General features: G+C 37.0%; 2 protein-coding genes across 2 annotated transcripts; one reads left to right on the forward strand and one right to left on the reverse strand.

Moving 5' to 3' along the window:
- Positions 1–5,604: 5,604 nt before the first annotated feature.
- Positions 5,605–8,603, forward strand: LOC113499239 (UDP-glucuronosyltransferase 2B31-like). The gene is made up of 4 exons (XM_026879636.1): positions 5,605–6,806; positions 6,923–7,145; positions 7,619–7,838; positions 7,924–8,603. The coding sequence occupies exons 1-4, from the start codon at positions 5,931–5,933 to the stop codon at positions 8,210–8,212; spliced, it is 1,608 nt and encodes a 535-aa protein (XP_026735437.1). The 5' UTR covers positions 5,605–5,930; the 3' UTR covers positions 8,213–8,603.
- Positions 8,604–9,082: 479 nt separating this feature from the next.
- On the reverse strand, positions 9,083–11,516 carry LOC113499240 (UDP-glucuronosyltransferase 2B31-like). Its single transcript, XM_026879637.1, has 4 exons — positions 10,538–11,516; positions 10,190–10,412; positions 9,673–9,892; positions 9,083–9,437 (listed from the first exon to the last, which is right to left on the reverse strand). Exons 1-4 carry the CDS (start codon positions 11,378–11,380, stop codon positions 9,149–9,151), a joined length of 1,575 nt encoding a protein of 524 aa, XP_026735438.1. The 5' UTR covers positions 11,381–11,516; the 3' UTR covers positions 9,083–9,148.
- Between the last annotated feature and the right edge of the window lie 728 nt (positions 11,517–12,244).

Here is a 12,244-nt window from a genome sequence, read left to right on the forward strand (position 1 = left end):
CTTAGAATCTCTTTCAGAGTACTTTTGAATTGCACATATAATTCCTCTACTTCATCGTAAACACAATCTTTATGGTAAGTAGAGCTGGATAATTCAGATTTTTTAACTTCGCTTATTATTTTAACATGTGTATTATAGAAAAGTTGCCATAGTTGTTCTAAACTCTCTAAGCGTGTTTCAATGTACGATACAGTAAGTAGATCTTTTGGGCATTTTTTAAAGTTAATCATAGCCTTATTAATTTTGACTTTTACGTCTTCTTGGATATCCACTAACGAATCCATTTTATAAATACAATATTAGACGTAGAAACACAAACACAAATAAGACAAAAACACAACAATTAATCTAATACTACAGCACAAATAACACAAAGTGATACGCTAAACTTAATGTCCACTAAGTAGTATATTCTTCTCGCACTTGATCCGAACACAAACTTAAATTCCCGAAAATTTTACAAGTCTTTTTGAGTTCAATTTCTATACATAATCGGGCATAGGTTCCCCGTCCCAACCACTTTTTCTTAGAAACTATTACAAGTCCAAATTACTATTGTTGAAAGTACTCACGGTTTTTTCACCATACACTCACTGACACTGATACGGTGGCGCCCTCTGTGCTACGGCGTTCACCTTCCTGCTCGCCTCCCTCGCTTCGCCCTCCGGCTGCTGCTATCACCAGTAGTGCTGCTCCACGCTCCACTGGATCCTCCCTGCACCAACCGGTCTTCCACCTCCAGCTTCTGGCACCTCTCACCTGGTACTCACTGAAGGCTGATCTGGACAGCAATCCGCTGCCCAGTATCGAAGCGTAGGATGGTAGATTCTACCACCTCTGGAACCCGCCACAACACTCCCGACCAATCCGACTCCGAAGGACCATGAACGAAGGTCGACTTGGAGAGGGTGGATAATTAAAACACTTGGAAACTAATATTAAGCGCGTATAATATAGTAAACCACAGTGCTTGCTGCTCACAACAAAAAAATTAATTCTCCGACATTTATAATATCCCGTGTAACGAAACCATAGCGCGATCTAAATCGATTCCAACGCCATCTATCGAGGTATCGTGTAAACTTTTACGTTTTATATTCCCTTTGATCGCGCTATGATTCCGTTGACCTATAATTACGTAGACACCATTGTTTTTGAATAAAAATTAAGTTTCGATGGAGTAATATTTACAACCGACCGAGATCTTTTGATTATCAAAAAGATGCTTTCGGAGTTAATAACTCGGCCTGAATTATAGTAGTCACAGGTTGTGTGGCCATCGGTTATGTTAAGGAAACGAGTTGCCTTCTCTGAGGTGTTTATTTATTGTAATTTGTCCGGGATAATGAGAAACCAGGCTATAAACATGGATTCTTAACGTGTTTATTTAATGAAATAAGATAATTATAAGTGTGATGTAGACATTTAGTTGTTACGAACCATTATCTTGATGCCTATCTGCAAATTGAAAAAGCATTTTAAACATTTGGGAAAAAAAAATGATCTGTGGCTATTAAGGCGGGATGGCAAGTTTGACCTGCCTGTGGGTCTAGTGGTTAGTGACCCTGACTATTATACCGGAGGTTGTGATTTCGATTCCCACCCAGGACAAATGTGTGTGTGATGAGCACGATCATTTGTTCTGTCTCTGGGTGTAATTTATCTATATTATGTATGAATTTAGTGATATATAAGTATGTTTATCAGTTGTCTAGTACTCATAAATACAATCTTTGTTTAGTTTGAATCTTAATGACATTGTGTGGAAGTGTAAAAATAATATTCCATAGTGGTTTCTTAGGTTTACGCGAATGTGAGACATTGAAATAAAACTACTTTTATGGATTTTATCGCGGTTTAATTTTAGATTTTAGTTTAGGACGTTTAATAATATTCCACATGTTATTATTAAGTGAGCGCCGATTCACTCTATCTTGTTATCACCATTGCCTCTAATTCAGTTAATGGAACAATGAGCCAACATTGTTGACCAAAATTCTCACATCTGCAACTCCTAGAACACCTAATACGTTTTTAGACATTTTAACTTTTTTATCTCGAAGCGGTCTTTTAGCTTAATTAGTCTTGCTAACATGAATTACGTCACTATTAAAATATTTTGAAAGAAATCAAGAATGATGACTTAATTCTCATTTTGCTCGTCATTCATTAATTATAGTAAGCAAAACTGTTATCATATGTGACCAGACAGTTTTACAGTTTATTTATGAATTCTGAAGATAACGTTATGACTGGCTACTAATGACGGATTATCAATGACTGTGATCGACCCGGGTCATGACGTCAGAGTTCATACCGGAGATAGTCATGGCTTAGATCTTTCAGGAAAAAGATAGACGCTAAAATTCAACTATTTCTTTAACTTTTATTATTATTTGTTTACTACGTCATCATCGGCCTAGCCTTTTCCCAACTATGCCTTTCGAAACACGGAGGAAATGACAAAGATGGTCACCCATCTACGGACCAACCGCGTCAAGCGTAGCTTAACCTGTGATCGATTCACTTATGCGGTTATAGCTTAGCTACGAGCCCCTAACATGTGTTTATTACTTGTTAAAAGAATTGAAGAATGGCCACGTTGAATAGTAAAGCCGCCTTGTGGGCACTCATAGCCGGTAGTGAGGCCGATAATATTTGATACCTTGATTCTGTTCTTAGTGTGTATATAAATAAAATAGTTTTAAACATACAAAAACTAAACTATTATTATCTTTTCAAGGGTTGACCTTGACCATAGGTTTTTCTACTCCGAGTGTTTTGTCAAGGTTAGGGGCAAAAATTCCTATAATTTAAAATCTAAAATCCATGCTTATCGCGACTATTTTTGGTCATTCAGGTTATTTTTAGCCGCTGACGAAAAAGATTTTCTGATTAGTTTGACGTGGCTATGTGATTGCCTGTCTATCTGTGATATCACAGCTCAACGATAGATGGAGCTATTGAATTTGTTTTTCCTTGTGATAATGCAATTCGTTAGTATGCTATTCTTAGTGTAGTGCAAGTACTTAAGAAGGTATTGATAAAAAATATCCATACACTGAGACTGTGATGTGTTATTTATGAAAATAAAACTACTAAGGCACTGATACATTGGGTTTTCTATAACTATGTAACTAAGATCTTTTTGTTGTTTTTAATTTCCTTTGGGATGCCGTATTTTTCTTAAGTTTAAGATTTTTTAAGTTCGTCATCTTAAAATTCACATGCACTTCATGTTGCATTGTTGCTTTGTTGAAAGACTCGAAATTCAAGATAAGTATTTTTCTCCTTATTATTGCCTATCATAAGATCACAGCATGGATGATTATTAAATTGCTTTATAAAGACTGTGCTGTCATTGCTTTGACAACTATCATTTACTATGTGCGTGTACATAAACGACGATGACGTATAATAATATTGTCATGTTTGATTATAAATTCAGTGTCACTTCAACGAGTCTAGCATCATGTTTAGTATCGTGTGATCCTATAGACAGTGAAGTCCGGTCAGGCAGTATTGAGCTTTTTGAAAATCGATCACATTCCGGTCTCGATATTATTAAATTCAAAAAATAAAAAAAAATATTTTGATTTAATTCTCGTGTCGGTTTTGAAACGGTGCGAGCGAACAAATCAAGATTGAATAAAGATCCAGTATCAACCGAGTATTTAGTTATATAACTGCACAAATTAGCGCTGATGTCGGGTTCCGGAGAACTGACTGCACGGATAGCCGAGTGGTTGAGGTCATCACGTCACAACCCACTGTGCGCGGCGTGTCGCGGGTTCGATCCCCGCGTAGGACAAGCGTTTGAGTGATCCACGGACGCTTGTTCTGAGTCTGGGTGTCACTGTGCATGTGAATTGTATGTTTGTGAAAACCCCCCGACACAAGGTATTGAATTTAAAAAATAATAATATATTATTATATTTCGATTAAAATAGAAGTTCATGTTTTCGGAAGAAAGCTCATTGGATAATTACTATCAGGACAGATGATAAAGAAAGTGGAAATTTATGTCAATCTTTTGTATTGCAGTACATACATTCTACATACAGTCGGTGCGTGGTAAATTACTATGCATTACCGCGTAGCACAACGGTTCAGGCAGTAAAAGTCCGACCCAACCCGAACACGTGATTCCATGGGATTGAAGATTCCCCCGTCTAACCAAAAAAAGAACCTAATCAAATTTTCAATTGTAGTATAGTTTGAGAATTGTGTATAAATAAACAATATTCGTGAGACTTGCCTAGCCATAGAATTAAGTCCACAGTCATACGACACATTTCCGATGGCAGGTGTTTCCGTGGGTTCCGATAGGACCCATTGCGGGGGGCCACACAGCCACATCCGGTGCTATGGATGTGGTCCGAATATGAGGCGAGAAGGTCGACGCTCTTTACACTTCGGCCTCCAAACAAGACGAGAAATGACCCACCGGCTCGACAAAAAAACGCGGATGACGTAGCACAGCGATTCAGGTTTGGTCAGTAAGAGTCTGACGGTACCCATTTTGAAGTAAGTGTCCATGAGGATTCCCCCGTGTAACCAAAATGTCGTATGGTTAGAGAACTGTGTGTAAATATTCGTGATACATGCCTAGCCATAAAATTGAGTCCACAGTCATAGGACACAATTTCGATGGCTGGGGAGTGTTTGTTCGTGTGTTATCCTTATCCCAGACTCCAAATTCTCTGCTTTCAAAATTCCCATTCACCAAAAAATCGGTATTTGAAAGAACTCAAGCTCTTTGTTGAACAGATGGGGGTGGACCACTTAAAGTACATATGTCATATAATATAAAGTTAGGAAAACCTGGTTATAAATATGTTTTAATTAGCATTACAAAATCATAAATAAGCCTGAGTCAGTAACCTTGGTTAATCGTCAAACGTCATGACTAGACTAATGAGTCTACTGTTGAATTTTATCAAAAACATTTTATCGAAGGTAATAAATACCAGCGTGTACATTACCTACCGCTGAGCAAAAGCCTCAAATGGAGCAAAATAACTAAATCAAGTGGTTTCCTAGGTTTACACGAATGTTAGACATTGAAATAAAACTACTTTCTCGGCTTTTATCTGCACGTTACCATGATACCTGCAAAGGTGTTGAAACGTCGGAAAGTAAAATCTAAAATTAAACCGCGATAAAATCCGTAAAAGTAGTTTTATTTCAATAACTAAAACAATTTATCAAAAACTTCGTTTCAAATGCAATCTTCGTGAAGTATAGAAAAATCAAGGCCCGAGCGCTAAAATAGTAACTTAAACCCAATGTGAAATGAGTGGTTATTTATTCGATTTTTTATCAGATAACATTGCATCCTGGTTTCAAGTGTTATCTGCCACGAAACAAGTAACAAAACAGGAAAATCAATTAAAATGTTTATCTTCGGACGTCACGGTCGATACGTAGACAAGACGAAGAACCTCAAAGTCAACTTTATCACTGTACCAAATTTCATTTAAATTTGTTCAGTGGTTTACCGAACGGGAAAGCGTAACAGACAGACAGACAGACAGACAGAGTTACTTTCGCATTTATAATATTAAATATTAATAGGGATATTAGGGATTAACTTTTTGTAATTAATTGACGAGCTTTTACCAGCTACCTACACACAGTCCTAGCTTTTTACTTCATCGAAGAATCCTTTACAATATAATTGCGCAATTATTAGCCAGTTATTTCAATTATGACTCATCTTTCTCTGTTCTACTAGCCAATCGTATAGTGACATTCCGACATTCTTCTTATTAGTAGATAATAAGATTTATATTCGATAAACAATCTATGGTCAGCATGAGTTTATTCTTTTGTTTGAATCTAATCAGCATGACTCTGTATTTTAAAACCTACCTTTCCTAAAATACGAACGATAAATTTTTATAAGCCATCTATATAAGGATAAACAAATGAGGATATTCTTAGTTGCCAACACACATCCAAATAAAAAACGCGAAACAATGTATATCTATTTTTATTTATTAACGTGTTTTACTTTGTGTTTGAAAATAAATGAAGCAGCAAAAATTTTGGGAGTGTTTCCCACTCCTTCCATCAGTCACCAGGTGGTGTTCCGACCTCTCATGTTAGAGCTCGCTAAGAGAGGACACGATGTCACCGTCATCACAACAGATCCTATCTTTCCGGAAGGCGGAACTCAAGCTAACTTCACAGAAATAGATCTACACGACGAATCGTATCGGATCTGGAGGGAAAAACTTATGAAAATAGCAGCCAGCGGTAAAGATGACATATGGACTTTTATAGAAGGACTAAAAATGTTTCCTGATATATTCGAAAAACAACTAAATGATGAAAATGTGCAACGTTTGCTTCGTGATAACAAGCACTTTGATTTGTTAATACTAGAAGCTTGTTTTAGACCCGCGCTCATATTCTCACATATTTACAAAGCCCCTGTGATTCTGATGAGTTCTCTTGGGGCAATGTTTGATAACTTCGCGACGGTTGGTGTTCCTACACATCCCATACTTTATCCCAACCTTTTACGTCAAAAATTGTACAATCTAACCATGTGGGAAAAAATTACGGAATTGTACTCGATTTACAAGGTGCAATTTCTATACGCAAGAAACTTGGATTATGAGGACAATTTAATTCGAAAATATTTTGGAGAAAATACCCCGTCGTTAGCCGAACTCGGAAATAACGTGGACATGTTGTTCTTAAACGTATACCCAGTGTTTCTAGGAATCCAACCTGTGCCTCCATCTGTTGTGTTTACTGGTGGTTTACATCAAAAACCTGAAAAACCGTTGCCTGAGGTAATACATCAATTTATAAACATTTTAATTCTTTTTCTTTTAATCCTTTTCATTTTTATTTGAGTTAACTTTATATCGCCACGTAGACATAACAAATAATTATTTCAATATTTCAGGATCTAAAAAAATATCTAGATTCTTCAAAAAATGGTGTGATTTACATCAGTTTTGGCACCAACGTAGATCCAACTCAATTGCCTCCAGAAAGAATCCAAGTGCTAGTGAAAGCATTCTCTGAGTTGCCTTACGATGTGTTATGGAAGTGGAACGGAGACGAGCTGCCTGGCCGTTCTGAGAATATCAGAATCTCAAAGTGGTTGCCGCAGTCAGATCTACTCAGTAAGTGTGAGATTAGGAAAAAAATGAATATGATAAGTAGTAGCAGTAATTAATTCGGGAAACAAGTTTCTTGAACATTAGACTAAACAATTCTCAGCTAAATCTCAGCAGCGTTTAAACGAAAATTTTCTGTATATTAAAGTAGAGAAGCTCGTGGCCAAGCTATAACTGCATTAGCGGATTGATCACAGTTTAATCTTTGTCATAACGAGTTCCTCCGTGTTTTGCAAGGCACTTCAAATTGTGGGTATGACAGTCGTTACAGGTAGTCAGAAACTGGAATGACAACCAGTGTAACTAAAGGGTATTGTGTTGCTCAGCTAAATGGGTTGAGGAGGTCAGAAAGATAGTCGCTCGTTTTAAAACACTGGTACTTAGCTGAATCCGGTTAGAATGGAAACCTCGGACTAAGGCTAGGATGATGATAATGATGATGGTGTTCAGGAATGTAAAGTCTATTTTGTTTGTTTCAGAACATCCAAAAATCAAAGTATTTGTGACTCAAGGAGGTCTACAATCAACTGACGAAGCGATAACAGCTGGCGTTCCATTGGTTGGAGTCCCAATTATGGGGGATCAATGGTACAATGTTGAAAAATATGTATATCATAAAATCGGTGTTCGCTTGGATTTAGAAGATATTACTATTGAAAACTTCAAAAACACACTGCTCAAAGTTATTGGAGATGACAGGTAACAATTTTGGATGAGATTCATCATATTTTTTTCATATCATGTATGGATCTACTGTACTAACAATTCATGTTTTATTTTATAGCTATCGACAGAACATAATCAAACTACGCAGTCTGATGCGTGACGAGGTGCAGACTCCACTGGAGCGCGCCGTGTGGTGGACGGAGTACGTGCTGCGGCACGGTGGCGCGAAGCACCTGCGCTCGCCCGCCGCCAACATCTCGTGGGCGGAGTATCTAGAACTGGAACTGGTGCTCACATTAATGGCAGGACTATTAGTTGCGTTAACTGCTTGTGTCATCATAGCAATTTCGTTTTACAAGTACTTTTTAAGGAAATACAGAACTGCTGTCAAAGTTAAAAGTTCCTGATGTGACTGTGACCTGTGTTGTAGACTAAGCACGAATAAGTATTTTCACAACCACGTGACCAATCTTTAGCAGTTTGTTTTAATATTTTGTTACAAAGGTAGAAAATAAGTGAGAAAAAGAAATATGATTAAGTGTTTTGGTTGTTAGTGGCTGTTTTACTAGAAGAAGAAAACGCTGGGAGGCTTCGATTGTGGAACCCTCGTTTTACATTAATCCAATTTTGCCATTGATACACAAAATTACTAAAAATGCTTTTGCAGCGGGTTTTTTCATCTAGGCACATTTAAATGTCAAGATAGCTATTTCATCCCAATGGTCGTGCTGATTTAAGAATCAGGAAAAATGATATTAAGTATATAATTCAAATTTTAATTAAAACATCTGCAGAGTATTTAGGCCTTTCATTTTGTAACCTACATTAATCATATCAGACGCAATTGACAAATCTCTTTGTAGCCAGAGTTGTTTGTTGGATTTTTTCAGATTTTCGTATTAAACATAAGTCTGCAATCTAAACTGATATGAAGATTCATTGCTAAATTAACAATTGTTTTAACCATTGTGAGATATGAGTGACATTATTAAGCACAAGTGACTCCAGGGAAAAAATCATTCCAGTTTATTTGAATTTATGATTTATACATATTGAAGTCTTGTATTTACTGTCGGGGGCGAGTAATTGCCGTCGCTTCAACTCAGAATTAAGGGCTCCGGGACCAAAACTAGTCTGGCAATTCCGATAATGGGTAACCCGTTGCATCATTTAATAATGAATCATGATCTTGCATTTGTAGACCACTTATATAAGATTTCATTATACGAATAGATTTGTTTGACTTGTTCATTTTAAGGTTTAAATAATACTCCCAATTATGCATCATTTTATTATTATGACTTCAGTTTTGCAACTTAAATATTTACATTATACTATTCTATTCAGGAACGTTTTATTTTGGAAGCACTAAAACATTTTCTCAATAACTGCTTATAAATTGTAATAACTACGAAGACACCTAAAGCTACAGCAACTATTACTCCTCCAAGTAATGTGAACACCAGCTCCAGTTCCAGGTACTCCGCCCACGAGATGTTGGCGGCGGGCGAGCGCAGGTGCTTCGCGCCGCCGTGCCGCAGCACGTACTCCGTCCACCACACGGCGCGCTCCAGTGGAGTCTGCACCTCGTCACGCATCAAACCATGCAGTTTTATTATATTTTGACGAAAACTAGAAAAAAAACAAAACTTCTTGGAATACATCGTCAAATTAAGGTCTCACTCACGACAGTGAGAATTCCGCACAAACAGGTTTGAGCCTTAGGATCAGACCAACACATTAACAATAATTTTTATTTTCAGTACCTATATTTTAGCGGCAACGGTAATACATCATCTGTTCGTAAGATTTTTGCTCCTTGAATACGGAATACTAAAACAAGTAAAGAAAAAAATCATAAACCCACCTGTCGTCTGAAATAACCTTGGTGATAGTGTTTCTAAACTGTTCCTCTGTTAGGTATTTCAAGTCTAACCGGACACCGATCTTATGATATTGATATTTTTCAACATTGAAAAACTGATCCGCAAACATTGGCATACCAATCAATGGAACACCAGCAGTTATGGCTTCGTCTGTTGATTGTAGACCTCCTTGTGTCACAAATAGCTTGATTTTCGGGTGCCCTGAAACAAATAAAATTGACTTTACCATTATTTATGTATGCAATTCACAATAAATTCATTCATTTTGCCCAAACGACGAGCTCAGAAGGGATATCATTTACAAAATATTCCTGGCAATTATATGTAAATGGAAATAATATGTACATTCAACTTATCTTTATTTCGGTGTTCTTAGCATGTTATGCACACCCATTATTTCTTAGTCGACCATTATTTCTTAAAATGATCGAAACATCAAGCTGCTATAAGATGCGTCCTTAAATTTCATACTTTACTTCCCAAAAGCCATTTACTCACTAAGAAGATCTGACTGCGGCAACCACTTTGAGATTCTGATGTTTGCAGTACGTCCAGGCAGCTCGTCTCCGTTCCACTTCCATAACACATCGTAAGGTAACTGAGAGAGTACCTTAACTAGAACTTGGATTCTCGCAGGTGGTAATAGAGTAGGATCTACGTTGGTACCAAAACTTATGTAGATCACTCCATGTTTAGAAGAATCTAAGTACGTTTTGAGGTCCTAAAACAACAAAATACTTGATTATTGTAAAACTCAGGTCTCGTGAGTGAACTGTTTTCTTTTATACAGATAGCAGTAAAAAAAATTTTCATCAAGAAATAAATATTCAAATATTAGAAAATTACCTCAGGCAAATGTTTTTCAGGTTTTAAATGCAAACCACCCATAAAAACAACAGATGGAGGCACAGGACGGATTCCTACAAACACTGGATGCACATTTAAAAACATCATGTCCACGTTATTACCGAGTTCGGCTAGCGACGGTGCGTTTTCGCCAAAATGTTTTCTTATTTTGCTGTCTTCAAAATCCAAATTTCTTGCGTAAAAATATGCTCTCTTGTAAAGCGTATACAATTCCGTAATTTTATCCCACATTGTAAGGTTGTTTAATTTTTGAAAACTAAAACTTGGGTATAGAATGGGATGTGTAGGAGCACCAATTATATCGTAATTATCAAACATTGCCCCAAAAGAACTCATCAGAATCACAGGAGCTTTGTAAATGTGTGAGAATATGAGCGCGGGTCTGAAACAAGCTTCTAATATCAACAAATCAAAGTGCTTGTTATCACGAAGTAAACGTTTTACATCTTCATCGTTCATTTGCCTTTCAAACATAATAGGAAATGTTTTAAGATCATCAGCTTGAATTCGTAATTCACCTTTGCCTACATTTGACACTTTCTTTATTCCTTCTCTCCAAATACGATACGACTCCCCATGCACGTCTACTTCTGTATAGTTAGCTGGTGCTTCTCCTTTTGGGAAGACGGGATCTGTTGTAATGACGGTGACATCGTGCCCTCTTTTAGCGAGCTCTAACATGAGAGGCCGGAACACCACCTGGTGACTGATGGAAGGAACGGGGAACACGCCCAAAATCTTCGCCGAATCAATTGAGTTTATCAATAAAACGTAACACGACACAAAATATAAATACAAATCCATATTTGCATTTTTAATCATTCGTTCGACTTAAATGTCTGGGCGTTCGTTAACTTGGCTTTATATACCAACAATGCACTTTTGAACCATAAAATCATGCTACATTTGTTCAGTAATACAAAATTATATGATCTATAACCTACTAGCTTTAGCACGCGACTTTGTCCTCACCAATATTAGCTCCATTGTAGTTCGTGTAGGTAATGAGGCGCATGGTAACCCTTTGATATAAACCCGTTGCTATAGAAAAAAGGCTATATGAAGTACGCAGTTATTTATTTAAACCTTAATTTTTAATACTTTCTTTAATGCAAGGCAAACAGCAGTATTAATACTGTCTTCAAACATCAAATACAGAATTAAGAAGGCATATACATTTATTTATACTTCTTATACATGAACAATGTACAATGGAGGACTAAATGACTGAAACATTCGCTGCCAGTCAACCATAGGGAAATGCACAGATAACATTATTATAAGCAAGTTGTGGATAAAGACCAATGGAATAGCATGAATTATAATAAAACAAGCAGTTTGACTGTAGGTACCGTGGCAGAGGGATTTTTTGAATGGGTTAGCGTGGTCTCGGTACACGAAGGGTAAAAAAAAAACTAATTCACGTATTGGAACAAAAACTAGTGACTAAAATTAATTTTGCCGCAACTGTTAGCGCCTACCTCCGAGATGGGGAGTGCTCCAACATTGACACAGACGGTAAAAGAGTGGGTTTTAGACAGTTGCCGGCTGACACTCCGTTCTGCTCAACCCAAATTGGAAGGAGTCGTTTAAAGATTTCCCATCCGAAAAAAGGGTTACTTGAAACCCAGTAGGAACATCTAACACTCAACATTGAGTATAAAAAATAACTTTGTAGGGGCTACC

This window comes from Trichoplusia ni, chromosome 12, assembly GCF_003590095.1.
Source record: "Trichoplusia ni isolate ovarian cell line Hi5 chromosome 12, tn1, whole genome shotgun sequence".
Classification (NCBI taxonomy): Eukaryota; Metazoa; Arthropoda; class Insecta; order Lepidoptera; family Noctuidae; genus Trichoplusia; species Trichoplusia ni.

Excerpts from the sequence above, each read along its gene's own strand:
- LOC113499239 (XM_026879636.1), top strand. The coding sequence starts at position 5,931 with ATGAGGATATTCTTAGTTGCCAACACACATCCAAATAAAAAACGCGAA. Across the intron at positions 6,807-6,922 it reads CTGAAAAACCGTTGCCTGAG|GATCTAAAAAAATATCTAGA; the intron begins GTAATACATCAA and ends TCAATATTTCAG. Across the intron at positions 7,839-7,923 it reads AAAGTTATTGGAGATGACAG|CTATCGACAGAACATAATCA; the intron begins GTAACAATTTTG and ends TTTATTTTATAG.
- LOC113499240 (XM_026879637.1), bottom strand. The coding sequence starts at position 11,380 with ATGATTAAAAATGCAAATATGGATTTGTATTTATATTTTGTGTCGTGT. Across the intron at positions 9,893-10,189 it reads GCCGCAGTCAGATCTTCTTA|GGCACCCGAAAATCAAGCTA; the intron begins GTGAGTAAATGG and ends TATTTGTTTCAG. Across the intron at positions 9,438-9,672 it reads AAGGTTATTTCAGACGACAG|TTTTCGTCAAAATATAATAA; the intron begins GTGGGTTTATGA and ends TTTTTTTTCTAG.